This window comes from Raphanus sativus, chromosome 2, assembly GCF_000801105.2.
Source record: "Raphanus sativus cultivar WK10039 chromosome 2, ASM80110v3, whole genome shotgun sequence".
Taxonomy (NCBI): Eukaryota; Viridiplantae; Streptophyta; class Magnoliopsida; order Brassicales; family Brassicaceae; genus Raphanus; species Raphanus sativus.
In genome coordinates this window covers 40,424,131-40,447,599 of record NC_079512.1, presented here as the reverse complement: position 1 = coordinate 40,447,599, position 23,469 = coordinate 40,424,131, and the positions used below count along the sequence as shown (strand labels likewise).

General features: G+C 29.5%; 1 protein-coding gene and 2 long non-coding RNA genes across 7 annotated transcripts; 2 read left to right on the top strand and 1 right to left on the bottom strand.

The window, feature by feature from the left end:
* Positions 1 to 5,705: 5,705 nt before the first annotated feature.
* On the bottom strand, positions 5,706 to 6,654 carry LOC130498713 (uncharacterized). Its single transcript, XR_008937640.1, has 2 exons — positions 6,487 to 6,654; positions 5,706 to 5,985 (listed from the first exon to the last, which is right to left on the bottom strand). It is a non-coding gene; the product is annotated as an uncharacterized LOC130498713 (long non-coding RNA).
* Positions 6,655 to 11,110: 4,456 nt separating this feature from the next.
* On the top strand, positions 11,111 to 16,120 carry LOC108841855 (polycomb group protein EMBRYONIC FLOWER 2-like). 3 transcript variants are annotated; one of them, XM_057003920.1, is made up of 22 exons: positions 11,111 to 11,338; positions 11,436 to 11,525; positions 11,634 to 11,784; positions 11,918 to 11,973; positions 12,064 to 12,178; positions 12,270 to 12,429; positions 12,518 to 12,568; positions 12,749 to 12,879; positions 13,065 to 13,127; positions 13,205 to 13,326; positions 13,535 to 13,599; positions 13,702 to 13,754; positions 13,854 to 13,907; positions 13,993 to 14,052; positions 14,187 to 14,233; positions 14,318 to 14,418; positions 14,550 to 14,760; positions 14,871 to 14,919; positions 14,990 to 15,073; positions 15,398 to 15,477; positions 15,614 to 15,703; positions 15,790 to 16,120. In XM_057003920.1, exons 2-22 carry the CDS (start codon positions 11,488 to 11,490, stop codon positions 15,887 to 15,889), a joined length of 1,881 nt encoding a protein of 626 aa, XP_056859900.1. In that variant the 5' UTR covers positions 11,111 to 11,338; positions 11,436 to 11,487; the 3' UTR covers positions 15,890 to 16,120. The 3 variants fall into 3 exon arrangements, with proteins under 3 accessions (XP_056859900.1, XP_056859901.1, XP_018470136.1); XM_057003921.1 differs by having other exon boundaries at positions 12,740 to 12,879; positions 13,217 to 13,326; XM_018614634.2 differs by having other exon boundaries at positions 11,112 to 11,338; positions 12,740 to 12,879.
* Positions 16,121 to 16,339: 219 nt separating this feature from the next.
* Positions 16,340 to 18,673, top strand: LOC108824505 (uncharacterized). Of its 3 annotated transcripts, XR_008937939.1 has the most exons (7): positions 16,340 to 16,804; positions 16,906 to 16,963; positions 17,044 to 17,149; positions 17,747 to 17,802; positions 17,866 to 18,050; positions 18,145 to 18,191; positions 18,275 to 18,673. It is a non-coding gene; the product is annotated as an uncharacterized LOC108824505 (long non-coding RNA). The 3 variants fall into 3 exon arrangements; XR_008937940.1 differs by having other exon boundaries at positions 17,747 to 18,050; XR_008937938.1 differs by lacking the exons at positions 17,747 to 17,802; positions 17,866 to 18,050; positions 18,145 to 18,191; positions 18,275 to 18,673 and having other exon boundaries at positions 17,044 to 17,737.
* The last annotated feature ends 4,796 nt before the right edge of the window (positions 18,674 to 23,469 follow it).

The following is a 23,469-nucleotide window of genomic DNA, read 5'->3' as shown; positions in this document are numbered from 1 at the left end:
TTTTGATTACGTTTAGGTTGTGATCAGTGTTTTTAAACCTGGACCGAACCGGAGGTCGGACCAGGTTCAACCGCGAACCGGACACCAAGCTGGGTTGGGTTAATGCTAAAACCCAATCAAAGTTGAACCTGTTAAAAATCCGTATTGAACCGTTAAAAACCCGGGAACCGGTGACCCAACGAATCGATTAAACTCTGGTTCGTATAGAAAACAAAAAATTTGTTAATAAAATAATTAGTTTTTTTTCAAAATAAAAATAGGATTTGTGACAAACAACTACAACTCAAAGTATTTATGTCTTTGACATCTTTTTTCTTTTTAAGTATGTAATGTTTTGCAAGGTATTTTATACTTCTCAAGGTATTGTTTTTTTGGGTGAAATTAATAATTGAAAACTTACGGTTGTGTCTTTGATATTTTCTGCAAAACTTTTACAGTGTACTAAGCAATGGAAGAAAATGATCAAGAAATTTCACTTCCATCAAATTCAAACATAAAAAATCAACAACCGTCATAATGTATATATAATTGTTTTAAAAATGATAAAGATTTATAGTGATAAAAACCTGAAAAGTAAACTTTAAATATATTTTTTTCTATTGATTTAGATTTGAACTATTAGATTTTTTTTATTACTTTTATTATATTTCAGTTTGCTATTTCTAAATTTATTTGTTAACATATGCGTATTATATACAAAACATTATTAAATTCAGTTTAGTACATCAAACCCAGTCGAACCCAATCGAACCAGGTTGAACCACATTGACCCGTGACCCAAAATATTTCCGGTTCGCTCACCGGTCCGGTTTTAAAACACTGGTTGTGATGGAGGAGATTGAATAGTCTTAGATGCTATATATATATATATATATATATATATATATAACGATTAACGATTGTGATTAACGATTGTGCATTCATTGCAATCAAATCAAATAAGGCTATAATCAAGCCAAATATTTACCATTATTCGATCTTAAATTTATGAAATGGAAAGAATTTTATGTCTGCGATTTGACTGTACCGAATTTATATCTTTGATTATTAATCATCAATTTATGATCAGTATTTGATTTAACATTGAATATTCTGAGCTAAAATTCATTGTAATCAAATAAGGTCTATAATCAAGACAAAAATCATAATTTGATAGTCTTCTGATCGTGAAATGGTGTAGAATTTTATATCTGCGATTTGCCCAACTCTGTATTTATAGCTGTTGTTACTAATTTACCTAAATTTTACGATCAATATTAAGTATCATTGCAATCAAATCAAATAAGGCCTATAATTAAACCAAAAAAATCATTAATATTCTATCTTAAATTCTTTATATGGAAAGAATTATATATCTGCAATTTGACTGTCCCGGATTTATAATTTTATATCTAATCTATTAAAAGTGAAGTACAAATGGTATTTACTCTTTAGTTTTGCACAAAAATTACTATTTTGTGCTACTGCCTTAAAAATAAACGATGTGAATATTCCCTTAACAACCATACCTAAATTGATGTCTCCTTTACTGATATAATTGGAAACTGAAATCCCCTTCTCTGATTTAATTTAAAACTAAATCGAATGAACCAAAAATATGTCATTCTCTGCAGCATCCCTCGGTTTAATTTGTTCTGCATGAACAAAACCAAATAAATGCAATGTTTATTTGATTACACTAAAAAACCTATTGTTTAAATACTTAACCTCATAATTTGATCGAATCTATATCATGTTTATAAATCCTGTAATATACATTGTTTTGCTATCAAGTAACTTTTTTGTCATCTAACTTTTAATTGCATCTTTTATTTTGTTTACTATGTTTTGTGGTTTGAGCAGTTGTATGGTTTGTAACATCATATATATTATGATTGATTACACATGTATAACAATGTTATTATATTTGAAATTCTTAGTTTTATTAGTTAGCATCAAAAATATTTTTATAGTTAGTATCATTAAATTTTCTTGGTGAACAAAATCAAAACTAATAATTGATTACTTTTCTGAACTCAATATGATTCCAAAACCATTCCTACTTCCACGCAATCGTCATAAATATAACAATATATCAAGCAACTAACACAAAAGATCTAAATCTAAAGCTATTTAATGGATACTAATAATAACGTGTTTTCCAAACCATTTTTTTCCTATTTCAACCAATCATCATAATAAAAAAATATATCAATTAACTAATACAATCTCCATATTCTCTTATCAAACTTTGAGAACACGTATTGCTTATCTTTAGTAAGGAATAATTTTTTTTAGTAATGAATATTCTGGTTTTTACTGTGATTAAATTTTAAAAGGAAATGTATTTAAACTAATTTAAAACCACATATCTATGTTATTAAAGTTGAAATACATAATTGGATTGTTTGGAAACAAAAATAGTAGAATAAATGAGATATATTTGGAAAACATAAATAGTAGAGATGTGTATTTTCTTTTATTTACACATTTAACCATTGTATTTTCAATAAATTAATAACAAATGAGAATTGTTTAGAAACATGAATAACATATTTAATACTTTTTATTTAAACATTTAGCCATTTTTTTACAATAAATTAAACAAAATTCTTTCTATATTTTTTTATTTACAGTTCTGTCACTATATTTATAATTCTCTATGGTGAAAATAAAAACATAAACTGAAATATAAATAGTATATTATATAAAAAAATCTTTAAAAACAGAATTATTACCTTATTTAGTTTAGTCAAATATAAAAATTTCAAGAGTTCGATTTCAAAAAAATATATTATAAAATTAATAATAATTCATAAAAAAACTAATGCAAAAAATTAAAATTTTGAAACATGGATAAAAGTAAGAAAAAAAAGTAATGGATTATGTTATTAATAAAAATTGAAAATCCATTATATCATTTTTAAAATATACAAAATGGACTAATCTAATTACCTAAAACATTGTTTTTCTAAAATAATCATAAAATAAAATTTTAATTTTATATACATATTTCAAATCAAAATAATAATTTAAAGTTGATTTATATCAAAAATTGATTTAAAATATGCATATATTCAAAAAAATTAATTTTACTAAAATATTTTTGAATAACCATTATTAAAAATGTTTTAATATATATAAGAAAAATACAACAAAAAGAATAATTTCATATACCAACTTAAATTATAGTTTTTATATTTCATATTAAAATTTAAAAATATAATATATGTGATTATTTATAAAATGATACATATAAAATACTATTAATTATATGATTATTTATATGATGGACCAATACAATTAATATGATGACATATATATGATACATATTAGTGATTAGGATTGAGCATTTAGGTATCCATTCGGGTTCGTTTTGGATCTGTTTGAGTTTTGGGTTTCCGGAATCAAAGATTTTAGCCCATTCAGATATTTCTAAATTTCAATTCGAATTATATTCAGATATTTGCGGGTTCAGTTCGGGTTCGGATAACCCATATATTTTTTTAATTCATTATATATAAATCTGAATAAAATATGTCAGAATACCTAAACTTAACATATAAATTGGTTTGGTTTAAATTTTGGATCAAAAGTTATTTTAAATATTTTTGGTGTTGTAAGTGTACTTCCACTATGTTGGATATTTATATTTGACTATTTTATATATTTTCAAGTATTTACACCGACCTAAAAGTATCATCATATATATTCTGGATGTTTTTATATACATTAAAACTAAAAATAATTAATATATATAAGTATATAAAATCTTTTTCGGATATATTTTGATATCCAAAATACTTCGGTTCGAATTGATTATGGTTTCGGTTGTCTAAATATCTAAATTTTGAATAATTTAGATATTTAATCAATTTTGGTTCGGGTTTGGCATTACTCTTTCGGATCGTGATCGGTTCGGTTCTTCAGATTTGAATTTGTTATCCAGCTTTGATATTGACATAGAAAATAAATAGTAATATATTTTTGAAATATACATCCGCACGGACGTGCGGGTCAGAATCTAGTATTGATTACTAATCATCGCAATTAACAGATCAGTATTTGATTGGTCATCGAAAATTCTGAGCTAAAATTCATCTGCGATTTGGCCACCTCCGAAATACTAATTTACCTAAATTTTACGATCATTATTATGAAGACAGTTGATATCAAATAAAAACAGAGATCTAATATAATTACAAAATGTGACCACAATGAAATCTCATAAAAATGCCAGTACGATTTAAAAAAAAATGAAAAGTTCTCCTAAAAAGCAAATGAAAACATATTACAACCTTGTTATATTAAAATATATTACAATGGTGCATATTACAATAAGAAGCTGAATAAATATATGTTATCAAATTTATCGATTGTTTATATACTTTGGACCAAGATATATTTACATACTAAATAATATATTATATAGACATATTCATATTTGGTTGTGAAGTGTTTTCTATATAGTATATAGTATGTATTTTTTATTGAAATGGCTTTCATAAGTATTCGGTTAACTATGAAGTGTTTTTTATATAGTATATAGTATATATACATAATATATGTATTGTTGAAAGTATTTATCAAAGTGTTTACCATATATGAAACACATCCACCATGGTTACATATACGAAAATGCTCATATTCGATTTACTATGAAGTGTTTTCTATATAGTATATAGTATGTATTTTTTTTTAAATGGCTTTCATATAGTATATAGTATGTAAGTGCTATACTAAGATAGATTACAGTGGTGCATATTACAATAAGAAGCTGAATAACATAGAAGTGGCGGTTTGGTCAAATGAGTTTTGGTTAATTAAGTCGGCTGATGGAAACCAAAAAATAATTAGAGCCAAATGTTTGTCATATACGAAACACATCAAGCCATGGTTACACATACGAAAATGCACAGATTACACATAATATATAATTACTTGGTAGGTTTATTTGACAATGGCATACATGTAATAAGTCTAGGTAAGTAAGGGTCATTTAATAAATGGTTTGAGGTAAATCAAGGAGATGACAAAGTAAGCAGTGACATACTTGTTAATAACACATGATAGAAGGTTTGTTTATAAAAGTTCTCCTCAAATAATAAGAAGGGGGTATTTTTTGAACAAGGTCCATAAATAATTCAAGAAGGCCATGTTTCTTAGCCCTCTACAATAATGGAAAATTCAGCCAAAAGAGAGCATCAAACGTAAAATTTAATCTAATTATACATATTAAAAACATAATACGTTGTATGTTACAGAAAAAAACATAATACATTGAATATTGCTGTGTGATTATTTTAGCATTTCAAGTTTTCAACAGAAAAATATATTCACAACATAGACCAAAAAAGTATGATGAAAAAATATAACAAAAACATTTCAACCAAAGCATCAGATTTATCAAAAATAGATGATATATACAAATGTATAACTGTAATATCAAAAATTTGAATACCGTATACTATAATTTTTGGTATTACAGTTTAAAGATTACTTACAATTAAACTAAATTATACATTTTTAGATATTCAATAATTTTTTTTTGATATATTATACATTTTTCAGTTACTAACCCGCCAAACTCTAGTAATTAAAATAGATATATTATCGTTGACAAAAAAAAAATAGATATATTATCATCTAGGTTCCCCTATTTGGAATCACTACGCGCTATCCGAGCCTAGCAAATTGTTATAAACTTGGAATATACACGGACCTAATTTTAATAAAATTTTAATTTTAAATATATAAAAGTTCATCAAACACCAAGTTAGATCATATATTACAACTGTTGTTTCTTCGGCCACATCTAATACAAAAACAAAACCTACATCTCACTTTTTATGTTGCCACCAGAAAACTCTTTGCCACATAACCTACATCTCACTTTTTATGAAAGTCGTGGATCACATAGCAAACCATACTCCCAGCCTACATCATTTGAGTTTCATTTCAATGGCGGAGGTGTATCTATTGCTGGATTATCCATTCTTTCCTAAGCTAAAACAACAATAAAATTTCAACATCATTACGAGAAAAACTATATAAAACGTGAAATGATTATTAACATGGCTCACGACAACACTTCTAAAATTTTGATTGCTAACATACAAACATCACCATAGGACAAGTTCCATTATCCTTTTTAAAAATTATTTACTAAACTATAAAAACAACACTATAAACTCTTAACAAAAAAAAGAGATGTTTTTTGAACCTTCTTACGACACTCTGGGGCAGGTGATGTGAAACCAGACAATATAGCAAGAAGCTTGGTGTGTGATATACGACGAAGTTCTAAATCAAGATTTTAGTTTTAATCAAAACAAGAAAAGATACGAAACTGAAAAAAAAACTTCAATAACTAAAATAATCAACAAAGCTTCCACTAAACATCAACGAAGTTTCGCTCACAATCTTTATCAGCTCTTGATTCACGATCTATGAATATCAACCTAAACAAGCTTCGCTAACAACCAAGCTTTGGTAAAAGATTATTACCGAGAAATGACTTCAATAAGGGTGGAAATGATGATCAGACATGTATGAGCTTGTGATTTACTCTGTCTCACTTTCGATTGACAACAAAAATCACAGATGAGAATTAGGATTCCAAGTGTGAAAATCACAGAGAAACCCAAAATCTATTATCGGGACAAAGAGATAAGGTTTTTAACTTTCTATTTATATGGGGCAAAATAATTTGGGCCAAAATGTCATAATAAATTTTTAATTTTTGTGGAAGCCCATCTGATCCTTTGGTCCAGTGGTTTGACTAAGGGTTCAATTGCTTTTACATCCGGAGGTCTGGGGTTCAAACCCCAGAAAATATCAAATTATACATATTATGGAGAAACATGTTACATGAGATTTTCAGCTTGGTGCATGGCGTACCATCGAACATGGATCTCATAGGACGGCTCAGAGTGGTGCGGTCAGGCGTGTATTCTTACATGGTGGTAGAATTGTCGGCTGTAAAATCATCTTTGTAATATTCTCATCGTTGTAATAGCATAATTAATCGATAATAATCGATTCAGACGTTAAAAAAAAATGTCATAATAAATGATTATTAATCAACTGTATTGACCATTAGGCGGTCGCATTATCAAATTCAATGCGCTACTCGAACTAAAATTGGAGCACTGTATAATATCACCGAGTTGGACTAATTCGCCATGGCAACCTCAGGTTTCACGTATACGCGCAGGCGATTACGCAGGTAGGTTTACACCCGTCTCTAAAAACATCTCCAATATATACTTCTATATTTTTCTCTAAAATAGAGATTTCTACTATAGAGATGAATTTATTCCAATGTATGCCTCTATAATAGAAATGAAAATAGCAATTCTCTATATTTTTTCCTAGAAATAGAGAACTCTATTATATAGGCATATACATTTGAGCAAATTCACTTTTATAATAGTGTTTTTCTACTTTAGAAAAAAATATAAAGATAAAAATAGAGATGGGTTAGAGATGATCTAATAATCTATACTATTAAAACGAAAGCCTTTTTTTGAGGTACCCTTCTATTTTACTACTATTTACAACTCTTTGCTACTAGAATATTTTAATATTATGCTTTTAATTTAATTCTGTATTTTTGAATTTCCTTTTAATAAACAGCAAAAAAATCCTTTTATTTAAAAACAATACCTACGTTTAAGCTATGGTTTTAATTATACTTATTATTCCACGGATCTTTTTATTCCAACAAACCAATACGTTATAAAATAGTTGTTTGTAGAAAAACAAAAAAAAATCAATACAATCTAATACAGTAACTAAAATGGTTGAACTAAGATTGAGAAACATTAGTCTTTTTCATGTATTAAAGAGTTCATTATTTGATCGGCTGTACACAATGCATTCTTAGATCGTCACTATTAAATTGGTACCCATTTTAAACCTCAAAATCCTATCTACCAAACCCCAATACGAACTGAAACAAAACCCTAAACACTAAATAATCTTTCTTATTCTTATTCCAATCTATTAACCTAAATACTAATAATATTTTGGGTGCCAATAATGTTGAATTTGTTAGATATATACTAAAGCCTAAATTAGCTCAAACTCGATTCTCCAGAAAATAATTATGTCACCAATTATTTTGATTCCTACTCCAAAAATTAACCAAATATCTAAAACATAAATTCTATTATCACGGTACCATACTAACCGAAGCATTTAAATCAATGCGAGTATATTGCAAGCTAAAAGGGGATCATCTAAGAGATATTATTGTACTTTTCAATATCACCAAATCATTAAACGATTCTTAGTTCAGTTTGTTAACAAAATACCTTATTCTCTTGCTTCCAAAATATCCTCCCACATAACTAATATATTCTCACGCCATATCGATATTATTATCTGAATGAAAAGAGGTACTTAAAATTCTCGAGTATACTAACTAACTAGGTTATAGGCTGCACCTTGCGTGAAATGAAATATTTAATTTGATTTTTAATGATAATTAAAAATTATTAATATTTGTTTGGTTTCATATTATATGAATTTTTCAGATGTTAACTAATGATTTTATATTATAATTAATATATGCACGGAAATCAAATCAAATTTAGATAATAATTGAAAAAAAAAATTATTAAAACAAATTATTTCATTACAATTTAGTTGATTGGTGAATGGAAACATTAAAAAAAAGAATATTTCAGTTTTCAAAAGAATTAGAATTCTCACATGTAGTGAATAGTTATATAGATGTTCACATCAATGTGCACATGTATGTAGGACTGGCTAAATCCGTAAATTTTGATTTGATTCATTATCCTTTCGAGTCCAACAAAAAATTTGGATATTCCTAACTCAATGAAGAAAAACAAATACTAATATGTAATATCCGTAAAAAAACAAAAAAATCACAAATATTAATATTTTTAAAAATGGATGTTCTATCTGATCTGATATATGCTTATATATACATATATTTAATGAATTATATATATATATATAAGTGATATAAAAAATATATTCTATATAAGTTTTACAATATTTTTATTTACTAAATTTATTAAATTTGGTATTAGTATTCAAAAAATAAATAAGTTTTTTTTGTAACAAAATTTTGTTATTTTATATTATTTTAAATTTTTATTCATTCTTAATTAATTTATTTATTTTACGGATCAAAACCGGCTAAAAATCTAATCTAATTTTCCGAATATCCGGATTGCTACGAATCGAATCGGATAATTGATTATCTAGACGAAATGAACGGAATCATGAATACCTCCAAAATCTTGGATATCTGATGCCCATTCTTACATGTATGTGTATGTAAAACATATATAAAGGTGGTTGATAAATATATAAAGATACTGTAATCTATACTATTAAAGTAGAATACATCTTATGATTATGCTCCTGAATTTTCCAATTAATTACAAAAATTGCATGTATCTTTTTGTCATCATTATTTGCAACCAATCAAAAGTCATTATTTTGCAATTACATCATAAGTATTTAATATAATTCAGTTCTTAGCTTTTTTGAAAATTTTGTAATCTAAATGTTTGCACCATATTTTTTCAAAAAAATCTCTCACGTTATTAATTATTTGAAACATTTATTAAATAAAACTTCAAAATAAAATCAAGTTGAAATAACAAATAATTAAATCAACAAAATCATAATACAGGTCTGAATTATCTCAATTTTTTTAAAATAGTTTCATTTAAAATAAAAACTAAATCACATAAACTAAATTTAATAAAATTATAGAAACTGTTTTAAAACGCACAAATGATTTTTTCAATACAGAGAGTGTTAATTAACATGTTCTTTGCCTTTATTTAAATCAGGTTTGGCGTTGCGAATATATAAATATTTTATTTAAATTAAAAAACATTATGTGTGTAAAATAAGTTTAGCTTTGGGTTAAATAAATAAAATCATATTACGGGTTAAAATTATTTAGAGTCTTTGAAAATTTAGTCATATTTAAAATAATAAAAATAAGTCATATAAGTAAAATTAAGATAAATTTCATAAAAAGTTAAAATATATAATTTATCAAAAATTATAATTTTTATTACGAAAAATAACTTTTCAAACAAAAAATATACCCGCCCTATTTAAGGGCGGATCAAAATCTAGTCTAATCTATTAAAACAGAAGTACAAATATAGATTCACCCTAAGATTTACTAATTATTACAATATAATGCCACTGAAACATTAAATAACTCTAAATTTAAGCTATCAATGTCTTTTCCTAACACAATTAAATCATTTCTTAAATCAATTCTATCTAAATTTTCGTGTTCAAACTATTTCCTAAAACGATTTAGCTAAATTTTAGGAATATTAATGTTTGAAAATGAATTTTAACAATATTATGTAATATTTTTCAATTATCATATAATCCCACAAATATAACTTGTAATGATTAAAATATATGTATTTCAAATATTTGTAAAATATATGTTTAACCATTACGGCTATCATTAATTATTTTATAATAATAAAATCTATCTATGCTAAGATTTAAATATTTTTGGATTATTTTAAAAACAATATGAAATGTTTATAACTAAATATTCATATTTTAATATATCTAAATCTCAGCCTAAAACATATATATTTTGATTTTTTTAAAAAAATATATGTTTAACCATTTTGGTTACTATTAATTATTTTCCAACAATAAAGTTTATCTGTACTAAGTTTTAAATTTTTGAATTACTTGTAGATCAATATTTAATGTTTATAACTAAATATTCCTTTTTCAATATATCTAAATTTCACCATATGACATATATCTTATCAAAATATTTAAAATACAATTACATTTGGAACTTGATTTGTTCATATGGATCGTTCAATATTGTTGAAGGTTGAGTATGGCGTACGGTTTAATATGTTCTACGAGATGTAAAAAGTTTAAGCTTTTAATATTTTTCATGGCCTTAAGGATCAATATTTTTTACAACATGAAACTATTTAATTTTTATGTTTATAAACATTTTAAAATATGGTAAACGAAAATAAGTATCATATATTATTTGTTCAACCAAACAAAAATATATTATATTTGTTGTGAGAAACTTCACCCTAGGATTACATTGGTTCCGTAACCAATCAATTTCTCGAGTTAAGTTGGTAAGAATAAGACAAGAATGGTTACTGGCTCCAAAGCACTACTCTGTGTTGGCGTCCTAGATAATTCTCCAAATTAGGTTTCTTTGTGTGTGTGTGTGAGTGTTACTGTTCCATCCTCCATTTCCTAATTTCCACCCTTTCTTTCAATCGGAGATCTCTGTAAATTCGAAGTTTTTCTCCTGTTATCCCAATTTTTGGATTTTTTTCCGGAATTTTCGAAGGTTACCCTCTCATTCTGTTTATTATTCTGCTAATCGATCGGATCTGATTCTCTACTTGTGGATTGTTTTGACGAAATAGCCTTTTTTTACTTTGCAGGCAGAAGGTGGAAAAAAAAGCAATAGTAGTCTCTGATGATCTCGTAGCGAGTATGCCAGGCATCCCTCTCGTCACTCGTCAAACCTCTTCGTATGTTCTCTCTTTTCACTAATTATTTAGATTTTTAAGAAAGCTTAGGCCTTTTCCTTTCGTCATCCAAGAAATGGGTCTGAGTATGCTGATGGGTTCCTTGTGTAGGTGTTCAAGAAGCTCAGATCAGATGTGCCATGAAGACAACCCCCGTGTGCATTTGTCTGAAGAGGAGAAAATTGCTGCTGAAGAGAGCTTGGAAGCGTATTGCAAGCCTGTTGAGTTCTACAATATTATTCAGAGGCGTGCTATTAAGAAAGTATTGTTTTTCATTTTAACTCTCTACCTTTCTTTTTTGAGGAATGTGTATGATTAAATTATGACTCAACACATAGTGTAGCTTGCAATGCTATGTAGTCCATATACTAACTTACCATTTCTCTCCCCTGCAGCCTTTGTTTCTTCAGAGATGTTTGAATTATAAGATTGAAGCAAAACATAAAAGCAGGTTCAGACTCTTCATTCGTTAGTTCTGTCCAGTTATTATTAGACTATATCAAGATCATTCATCCGAATGAGACTTTACCCTTTGGTGCAGAATACAAATGAGTGTGTTCCTCTCGGGGACTACTGATGCTGGCGTACAAACTCAAAAGCTGTTCCCCCTCTACATTTTGCTGGCAAGACTCGTTTCTCCTAAGCCTGCTGCAGAGGTAACGTCGGACTGAATTTGATTGATCATTATCTACCTTATCTTTTAAATTGCTAACATTCTTTTTTTTTTTTTTAATTCTCAAATTGTAGTATTCTGCAGTATATAGGTTCAATCGAGCATGCATTCTTACGAGTGTCCTGGGGGTTGACGGAGTTAGTCAAGCTCAAGCCAACTTTCTTCTCCCTGACTTGAGCAGGCTTGCATTGGACGCAAAGTCAGGATCGCTGGCTATCTTATTTATCAGCTTTGGTGAGTTAGATTGACTCATGAACAAAATTTATTCGAAGACATGTCCTCTATCCAGATAAACTGAATCAAATGACTTTCTTTCTGGTAGCTGGTGCGCAAAACTCTCAATTTGGCATTGATTCAAGCACTGTACACTCAGGTACTACTTTTATTTTTGATTTAAAAGTTATGTATCTATTTGGACGTGCTATGTTTTTCCACGTCATATTGTGGAAATATAGAAACCAAAATGAGAGTTGAGTTCTTGAAAGTCTCTTTCTTCTAAAGATCTATGATAATAGGAGTTTTTTTTCTTCTTCTGTTCTTGAAGGAAATATAGGAGGACATTGCCTATGGAGCAAAATACCTCTGCAATCTCTCTATGCGTCGTGGAAAAATTCTGCAAACTTGGAATTGGGACAGAAAGTAGACTCAGTCTCTCTTGTTGAAATGCAGCCTTGCTTCATTAAGGTAATAATATTTCCATAATCGTTTATGTAAATACTACTGTTTCAAGTAGGTTATATGCTCTTTACTTTTCAAAAGCTCTTTGTTCCTTTTGCGAAATGATGACTCTGGATTTAACCTCTTTCATGTGACTTGAAATAGTAAATTGAACGAGACCATTACTGGTTATAACTTGTCTATTTCTGCAGCTAAAGTCTATGGCTGAGGAAAAGTGTGTCTCGATTCAAGTTCCCAGCAATCCCCTCACCTCGGTAACTTTGCTATACTTCCCATTCGTTATTGTGAAAATGTTATGCTGTCTTATAATTCCTCTACTTCTTGTTTGAAGAGCTCACCGCAGCAAGTGCAAGTCACCATATCTGCAGAATTGGTTGGGGCAATAGAAAAATCTCCTTATAGTTCATTTTCTTATAATGGCATCTCTTCCTCATCACTGGTACACATTATCAGGTAACTTTAGTTTAGTCTCTAAAATCTTTCTTTCTTTCCTCATCTCATTGTGTTTTATTGCAATTGTATAAACTCTGTTGACCTGCCTGCCTGCTACCTTCTTAATCTAGAGTTCTTAGTTTTCTTGAATTGTTTAGTGTTACCTACAACTTATAATGTCCATCTCTTCATGTCGAGTCTAAATCCTTGTGCTACATTCATTGCCTAGGTTGAGAAAAGGGAATATAGTTTTCAATTACAAATACTATAACAACAAGCTGCAGAAGACTGAAGGTAATTTTGTATAATCACTAACCTATGTAGGTAGAGAACATTATGTATCATCTTTCTTGTTCTAAGTAACATCTTGGATCTGTTTGCTTTGTGTCTTTGCAGTAACTGAAGACTTTTGTTGTTCAATCTGCTTAGTAAAATGTGGCAGTTTCAAGGTGGACTCTCATTTCCATTCTCAGACAGAGATACAGCTATAGTTACTAGAATTTGTAGTGATGCAATCCTTTTTTTTCTTGTTCCCAATCATGTTGTAGGGCCTGAAATATCATTTGCCAGCAACCCATGATCTCTTCAATTTCGAGTTTTGGGTTTGTAACTTCAAAATTCGGTTAGATCTTGCTCAGTATTTTTTTTTCTTTCTTTTGCCACTTAATCTGCTCTACTTGGTTTTAGGTAAGTGAAGAATATCAGGCTGTTAATGTGTCTCTTAAGAGTGAGACAATGATCGCTGAGGTTAGAGCATCTTTGTTTGATTTATATCCTTTTTTCTGATTTGGATCTTTTAGGTTGTGACAGTTTCAGTGAGTTGATGATCAGTCTTAGCAAAGTTTTCTAAAAATGTAAATGTTCATAAAAAAATTTCTCAGATTAATGAGGGCGGCGTTGACCCAAAGCAGCAAACATTGTATTTCTCGTAAGTTATGCTGGCCTTATTATTGTTTCCTTTACTTATCTCACTATCAGTCTTACAGACCATATGAATTCTACAATATGACAGTTCAAAGAAATACAGACGTAGGAAGCAAAAGAGTCAAGTACGGAGCTCAAGGCAGGGGCGTCAACTTGGACTAGGCTGCGATGTGCTAGATAAGACTGATGGTTAGTGGTTGATTGTATTGTCATTCTTTTGCCATGAGAGCCTGTCTAGTTCTATGTTTTACTTTCTTACGTGCATTTAACATCATTTGATCATTTGGTACGTCTTTTTTAATTTTTTTTTTAATTTTCAGATGCTCATCCTCTAAGAATTGAGAAGAGCCGGATACCACCTGGAAATGGGGTTGGTGAGTCGTCTGGTCAAAGAGTTCCTCCTGGTACGGGTCATGCAGATGTGCAATCAGGTGGTGGTGATCCAGATACTGTGCAGTCAGTAGCTGGAAGTACGATGCTGCAATTTGCAAAAACGAGGAAGCTATCTATAGAACGGTCGGACTTGAGGAAGTATGTTTTTACTTTCTCTTTGATTTTTCTGTCCTTGTGTTATTACTAGTAAGTAGCTACCTCATCCCATATCAGGTGACTGATGTTTTCATTGTTTTTGTCTCCTCTAGCCGTAGCCTCCTTCAGAAGAGACAGTTCTTTCACTCTCACCGATCTCAGGTGACCTTTTTTCTTCTTTAGCTCTCTTTCTTATGAAGATTACAACTAATTGTGGTGTGTACTGTCGCAGCCAATGGCTCTAGAACAAGTACTTTCTGACCGAGATAGTGAAGATGAAGTTGACGATGATGTGGCAGATTTTGAAGATAGAAGGGTATGATGATTGCCAATGCAGCCATATTCCTTTCCTTTTCACATGAAGCGTATATCTGCCAGTCTACTTAACTTTATAGAAGCTAAAATTGTTATTAAATAGTGTATGGTAGAGATCTCAATAAGAAATATGTGAGCAAAGCCTTATGGTCTGATATGGAACAATAGAACCAGATTAATGTGATTATATATAGATAGCATTTGTTATAAAACGAAACTGTCTCTGTTTGTTCTCGGTTTTTACATAGTTTGTCTGATTCCTCATTAGTTTACAGTGAATGATTTTCTCTCTCGTTTACTATCTGAAACTCTTACTTTCTCTCAGATGCTCGATGACTTCATTGATGTGACCAAGGATGAGAAGGAGATGATGCACATGTGGAACTCGTTCGTGAGGAAGCAACAGTATGTGTCTTTATCTCTTTTTAATATGAATGATGTCTATTCTTGCTGCAAACAACATATGTGTAGTTTGTGAGAACATTAAAGGATAATGTCAGGACAAGCATTACCCTTGACTCTGGATTTTGACCCTTTGCAGAGTATTAGCAGATGGTCACATTCCATGGGCATGTGAGGCGTTCTCAAGATTACATGGACCAATCATGGTTCAAAGATCCGATTTGATCTGGTAATTTAACTCTCATTTCATCCATAATTATTTCATTAGAAGAAGAAAGTGGTTTTGTTAATAAAGGTGAGTGAGTACTTGTGTAGGGACTGGAGAATGTTTATGGTGAAACTATGGAACCACGGCCTTCTTGACGCCCGAACCATGGACAAGTGTAATGTCATTCTTGAAGAGCTTCAAACTTAAAGATCCAGAAACAACTGTTTAAATAGAAGAGAAATGCCAACCTATAGAAAAAAGGAAATGAGAGAGAAGAAGAATTTTAGGTTTAACATCAAAAAGAAAATTCACATTTCTATTCAGGAGTTATTACATAAAAGATTTGGTTGGTAATATTACATTTGTCAGGAAGATATAGTAACTATTCAGTAAAATCTATAATATAAATGAGCCATTTTACTCACTCCCAAGGTGACACGTCATCACTCTTCTTTTTTTCGGTGGATCCACTTAAATAATTATTTCTTCAAACGTTTGCTAAGCGCCCATTAAAAACCTGATTCATCTGGGACCCATTATGAAACTCTGCACATTAACATTATCGTACTCCAAAGTAACCAAAACTCGGCGTTTAAGGTTGGACTTTATTAGGTCTCAAATAGTCTCCACTTTCAATCTACGACGATTCAACATCATTGTCTCATCTTCATCTCAACTTTTTATCTTCCATATATCCGTCTCCTTCTCTTTCTCACTCTCCCATGAACGTTTTTCTTCTGCTATGAATTCTCTATTTCACATCAAAGTCAATTACTACACCTAGCTCTCCGTCTCCCTCGCTTACATCAAAGCTTGATGCAGCTGGTAACCGAAGAACACTTGAAACCCTATAAATAGGAGAGGGTTGAGACGGATATCACATCTCATACACGCTCTATGAGTTTATCTTCTCTCGAAAAAATCTAGAACCATCCTTTGAAATTGTCTGCCTCCAATGCAATTTCTGTTCAACCTGTTATTCACGATGCAACGTTTGATGATATCCGCCTTGGTTGGTCTTTTCCGGTAGTTGTTGGCCGGCTCCTTCGTTTTTGGGATTCAGGAAACATCAAGAAGAATGGAGAGCTCATGAGTAATACCCTCCTGCTTCTAGATGAAAAGGTCAGAACACATCACTCTCACATGGTCGCTTCATCAGTTTAACAGTTCTATTCATAACTCTGCCTTTAAGCCATGACTAAACAGAAACTCTTGCATCGCAGGTAACCTCTACCTCGACTCGACACCACTACACATCTTCCGACTCATATTTGACAAAAGGTTTTCTAACCGTCTTAAGGAAATTATACATTTAAATAACCTTGATGTGTCGCTTATGAAAAAATTTCTTATGTTCACAGCTTGGGTGAACGCTTTCCACGTGTTGAGGCAATTGGAGAGATTTAAAAGAAAGAACTTGCCTCAATTGGAAATCTTGATACATACCTCTCCAAGTCAACCGACAAGGTAACTATGACTACACCATCCTTTTTAAACGAATACTTTATCTATTTATACCCTGCCAAATTATGTCTTCTCAACTGTCTTTGTCATACCCCAGTCCCCAGGAAGATGATTTCTCATTGACACATAAGTCCTATACTCACTGTTCCAAGCATATTTGTATTTGTTCCATAGTTGAATTTATATTATATTCTCTGGCATTTCGGTTGTCGTCTAATTGTCTTTATATGACAATGCAGCAGCAACTTCTATGGGACATTTAAGCTCATGCTATTTGACCTAATATTTAGAGGTTTGCTGAGCTTTCATTGGTATCATAATATACCTTATACTTTGTTTTCCTATTTTTTTGATATATACCCTATACTTTGTTTTTTATTTTCCTTTTTTGTGTAGCATCTATTTAAACTTACTAGAGTAGATTGTGGACAAACTGTTGTATGGCATATATAGTAGCATTGATGTGGTTGACGAAAAATATATGCAGAACCTAAAAAATTGAAGGCCTTTATTTATTCAGAGTCAAAATTCATCATCTATGTTTCTGTAATTTCGTTGTTAATGTTTCTATTTTCTCTCCGACTTTTGAATCCTGTAAAGAAAGAGCTGGCACTTGCATCAAAGAAAATCAAAAGGAAGCCGTTGAATCTTTGGAGGTAACTAAAAACTTCTTTCTCTACCGGTTTATAATAAGGAACATGCTTATGTAATGTTTTCAGACATGAGTGAAAAAGAAGCTATAGAGATGAGAGCAACCATGGGTCTGAAGGGGAAGGATAGTTTATGTGTGTACCCTAGGGAAAAACGTGAAGGAAGAAAAACAAAACATGTTCTCCATCTCACAGTGGCAGGAGAAAGAAAACAAATCTCTAGACACTCATTTGTAGCAATGAACTCTTATCAAGTAACTAGCTATTTGATCAGATCCAGTTATGATATATGTATGCATTTTATTCTGTTACGTGGGTTAATGATTTTATATGTGAATATCATTGTAGCTATATATTTTAGGCTGCATGACTCCAAGACTAAGCCCAAAATTAAGGTAGGTTTAATTAGAATTTGTCACTCCAAATAACATTCATTTTGGGTTAGATTACTCATTACTTACATAAATATGTTTTGTAGAAACCGATGACTTTGTTTGGCTGCACTTGAAGCATGTATATAGAAGAATGCTTCATATAAAGGTCTGGTGACTTGAAATTTTTAAGAAAAGGTGATGAAACACAAAAAAGCGTTGTATCATTTTAAGTTAAATATAGCATATGAGTAAATCTCTCGATTATGTCCCATGTTCAAGTTTAGTGGCAGAAATAAAAGATACAAGTGACAGAAAGCAAAAAGAACACCTGCTCCATTCCATTGCTGTCGAAACCAAGGCCGCTTTCACCCCAAACGTGGAGTTCAGTTATAATGTACGAGTTCATGATGTATAAACTAATCAAGTTTTTGTTCAAAGAGATATTTTTAACTGAACAATGATAAAGTGATGAAGCTACTGGTAACTTTTTTGGAGCCCATGTTTGGTGTTCCTTCTAAAAAAAATAATCTAACATACTTTCCCCAGTGAGTTTTGAACAGCAATATCTATACATGTTATGAGAGCATTTCAATTGAGTCTTGGAAATCAAAGTTACTGGGACATATAGTATATACATCAAAGTTACGTGTCCAATATGTGGGCCCCACTCTAAAAATCTGTTTGTAAATACGGGTTTTGTTTTTATTAAATGAACTTGCTTACAAAACTAAAGAGAAACGGTCACAATATGTAATACATTGTATAATATCATGTGCAATACCGATAATTTGTTTTTTTTGATCTAAATGTCAAAATACTGAGAAATCTTAAATCTATACATCTGCAGATAATAAGTAACCATTTGGTCCTGATTTTATTTGACACCAGGGCAAGTTCTTTTGAAGCAAAACATTCTAAAACCCAATTTTTACTTAATCATTATATTAGACCAAACAAATTATTAAAAAAATCTATTGTTTGGTCGACCTATTTCAGATTTTTTTGTTCACCACAAATCATTTTAAACAAAGTCCAGTAAAAACTTAAAATTACATAATTTTTTAACTATATTATTTTATAATTTTTTAGAGTTGTTAATTTAAAAAACAGTTTATTACAATTCTACAATTTTGAAATTAGTAAAAAATAATTTAATTTATTGTTCTTATAAATAGGTAATTTTTAAACTATTTTTATAGCTTTTTTCTTACACATTTTTGATTTATATACTAATAACTACCTAAGTAAACACTAACCAACTTCAAAAACCTAAGTTTTTGAATATAGAAACCCTAATAACACCAATCAAATCATTACAAAGATAAGATATGAAATATTAACACATGAATTCACTGTCATTCTTATATTAACCTAATCAAGCTGTTTGTCTTCAAATGTTCCATTCATTACCATTATATAGACAACACGGAAACACAAAAATAAAAAAACGACAAAATCTAATACATTAAACTACATAACACATCAACAATGTATCCGGCTCCGCGCTTGCGCGGGGGCTATGCACCTAGTTACTTATAAAAAGGGACTAAAGAATTGTCCATCCACTACAAGAAAACATCGGTATTCTGAGGAACATACCGAGGGAAAATGAGTTCCTCGGAATTTTCTGACGAAAAATCGAGGAAATACCGAGAAAACCATATTTCAAATTTCGAGGAAATTGCGAGGAAGACACATTTCCTCGGTATTTTTTGAGGGAATACCGAGGGACAATAGGGTTTCCTAGAAATTTTCTCGGAATGTCCCTTCACGGTTGAGGGGTTTGATTTAAAACCCCTTGTTCATCAAAATACCCTCGAAATATTTCGAGGAAATTTCGACGAAACAAATGATTTTCGGTATTTCCTCGAAATTCCCTCACAATATTCCGAGGGAATTTCGAGGAATAAAGGGTTTTAAACCGAAAAAACGTTTTGCGGATTGAATAACACGTATATAACCTTCATTAAGTGTCTTAGGCAGATTATGAAGTCAAACGTTAGGGTTTTAAACCGAAAATAATGTTTTGCGGATTGAACGGAAACCACACAACATAAGAGAAACACTTATACATTTTAATAAACGTTAAAGGGAATACTTACAATTATTTTTGTAATTGTGTTATTTCATTGTTTATGATCATCTATACAAAGAAACCTCATTAGTATGAATTACATTTGTATAAGAAATGACATAGAGGATAAAAATCGATGTTTTCAAAACCCCAAACCCTGTTTCCTCGAAATTTCCTCACAATATTGTGAAGAAATTTCGAGGAACCTGCTTTCAAACCCTGTTTCCTCGAAATTTCCTCACAATATTGTGAAGAAATTTCGAGGAACCTGCTTTCCTCGGAATATTTTTCATTAACCCGGCAACCCTAGCCGCCAAACATTTCGCGAAAATTAGATTAAAAGATTTCAAGGAACCTTATTAAATTTTGTGATTAAAAGATTTCAAGGAACCTTATTAAATTTTAAAACGTTTTTTGATTTTTTAAAACTATTTTTTATATATTAAAACTATTTTTGTACTTATTAAACTATTTTTTATATATTAAAACTATTTTGTAATTATTAAACTATTTTATATATATTAAAACTTTTTTTTGTAATTATGAAATTGTTGTTTTATTTTTTTTCGATTTATTTTATGTTTTGGTTAAAATTCAAAACGTTTTTCATGTTTTTAAAACGTTTTTTGATTTTTTAAAACGTTTTTTGATTTTTAAAAATGTGTATATGATTTTTTAAAACGTTTTTTGTAATTACTAAACTATTTTTATATATTTAAACTCTTTTTATATATTTAATTATTTTGTAATTATTAAACTATTTATATATATATTAAAACGTCTTTTAAAGTTTACAGTAATAATAAAACGTTTTTTTATAAATTTTTAAAAATATTTAGAAACCTTTTTCTATATTTATAAACGATTTGTAATTTTGTATAATATAAATAAATATATATATATATATTATATATATATATGTATAAATCATGTATACTAAAAACTATATATAGTAATTATTAAACTATTTTTTATATATTTATATTTTTGTGATTAAAAACTATTTTTGGATTTTTAAATTTTTTATTTATTAAAACTAATTTTTAATATTTTTTTAATTTGTACAATTTTGAATAATATTATCTAATATTTTCAGTTTCAGTTTTTATTTTATATTTTATATTTTTGAATTTCATTAAAAAAATTAATATTGTTTTTTTATTTATTTTTTTTGAAAATTCCGAGGAAATGGTTCCCTCAGAATATTTCGACGACTACGTCCCTAGGAAAATTTTGAGGACTTTTGTGACGACCCTTCGTCCTCACAGTTTTCTCGGAATTACTGTTCCTCGAAATTTCGTCAAAAAATTTCGAAGAAATTTCGAGGGAAAATAAATTTCGAGGAGTTTTTTTCGAAGACCTTTTTCCTCGATATGTCGTCGGAATACGGTTATTCCGACGATATACTGAAGAAAAAATCCCTCAGTATCTGCGTGTTTTCTTGTAATGATCGTTATTGAAAACAAAAAGGAGAGTAGACAAAATCTTATCTTCAAATATTTTTCAAAGGCATAATAAGTGTTGGTTGAACTCTTAACGAATGGGGAGGATACTCTTTCATCTTATGATCGAGTTCCCATTCTCCGTGACCACAAAATTGTGTCATTCACTTATAGTAAACCTGTTTGAGATTTGACAATCTTATGAATTCTCTCCTTTTTTCTTACTTCTGTGGCATAATAATAACACTTAAGAGCACTTCCAATGGTTAGAAACCATGAAAGTTTCTAAAAAAAAAAATATTAGTACTATAATTATTTATTTATATATATTTTTTTAACTAGTTAATCAGCTATTTGAATGAGATATGTATTTTTAGTATTCCATAGTTTCTTATAAACTCATAGCCAAAAAATTTTGTTCATTCCCCTCTCCTAATTTCATTTGTTTTTCTTTTTCTTTAAATGCTAAGAACTTTTTAATATTACCATTGGAGGAGCTCTAACGACACTTGAAAACACCAAACTGACTCATGCCTTGTTGAGGTTCCTGACCAAATGTGGCTCTTCCAATCGTCTCTGATGTGTCGTGCTTGAAGAACAGGAAAACAAAAGTGGCTTTGCCATCGTCTCCGATGTGATAATACATATTTGGTTGTGATTAAAGAAGAAAGTACAGTTAGACCTTAAGAGGAAAAATATAGTTTCATAAGTCCAAGCACAGAATTTTTTTTTTCCTTTGTGAAAAGTAACCAAAACTTGTATCAAAACTTTGTGTTTTGCTCATTCTTCTTTTTTTTTTTTATAATAGACACACATATTTCCCTTAGAATAACGTATTGTTTTTCTAGTAGTAGTGTAAACAAAACAAAACTTCTATATCCATTTATAACAGAATATTATTTAGCAAATTATTTTATAAAATTAGAAATTCTTGAAAGAATTATTCTTGGGTTCACCCCCTAAAGTGAACCTTTAGATTCACCAACCAATAGAATTCAAGTATTTTTTATTTAATATCTTTTAAAAAAAGAAACAAAATCTTGTTAAATTATATTATGTTTTTAAAATAAATAGTTAAAAATAAAAAAAAACAGTAATAATTGAAAAAAAGAATTTTTAATTTTTAAAACTATGATTCATCCAACGGTTTAGTGTTTACCCAAGGGTTTAGGGTTTTCCAAAGGTTTAGGGTTTCCCAAGGGTTTAGGGTTTAGTATTTAGGGTTTAGGGTTTAGTATTTTGGGTTTAGAGCTTTTATTGAAAAAAAATTTGCAACTACAACTATTTTTATTTATTTTTAGCTATTTATTTGAAAACATAATATAATTTAACAATATTTTATTTATTTTTTAAAGATATTAAATATAAAATACTTGAATTCTATTGGTTGGTGAATCTAAAGGTTCACCCTAGGGGGTGAACCCAAGAATAACTCTTCTTGAAACTAATTTACAAGTAGTAACGTAACAAACTGAGACGAGCAGCTTGCAAGTAATTGGTTACTGAACAAGTATTCAAAATAATAAATATTCATTTTGCAGTGCTATCTCAATTATATCTAGATCATATTTAAAATATATAATAACAGTATATTTAACAAAGTTATGATGCATTGGTACATAGATCATAGACACGGAAAATACAATAGATATGGATGAGTATGGATGAAGGCATCATGAAAAGAAATTTTAAGTTTACAAAAAAAAAAAAAAAAAAAAAAAAAAAAAATGAAAAGAAATTTTTTGTGTTGAGAAAATAAAGAAAACCGTATGTATTCTTTGCA

Excerpts from the sequence above, each read along its gene's own strand:
- LOC108841855 (XM_018614634.2), top strand. The coding sequence starts at position 11,488 with ATGCCAGGCATCCCTCTCGTCACTCGTCAAACCTCTTC. Across the intron at positions 13,755-13,853 it reads TAAAATGTGGCAGTTTCAAG|GGCCTGAAATATCATTTGCC; the intron begins GTGGACTCTCAT and ends ATCATGTTGTAG. Across the intron at positions 15,478-15,613 it reads TCGTTCGTGAGGAAGCAACA|AGTATTAGCAGATGGTCACA; the intron begins GTATGTGTCTTT and ends GACCCTTTGCAG.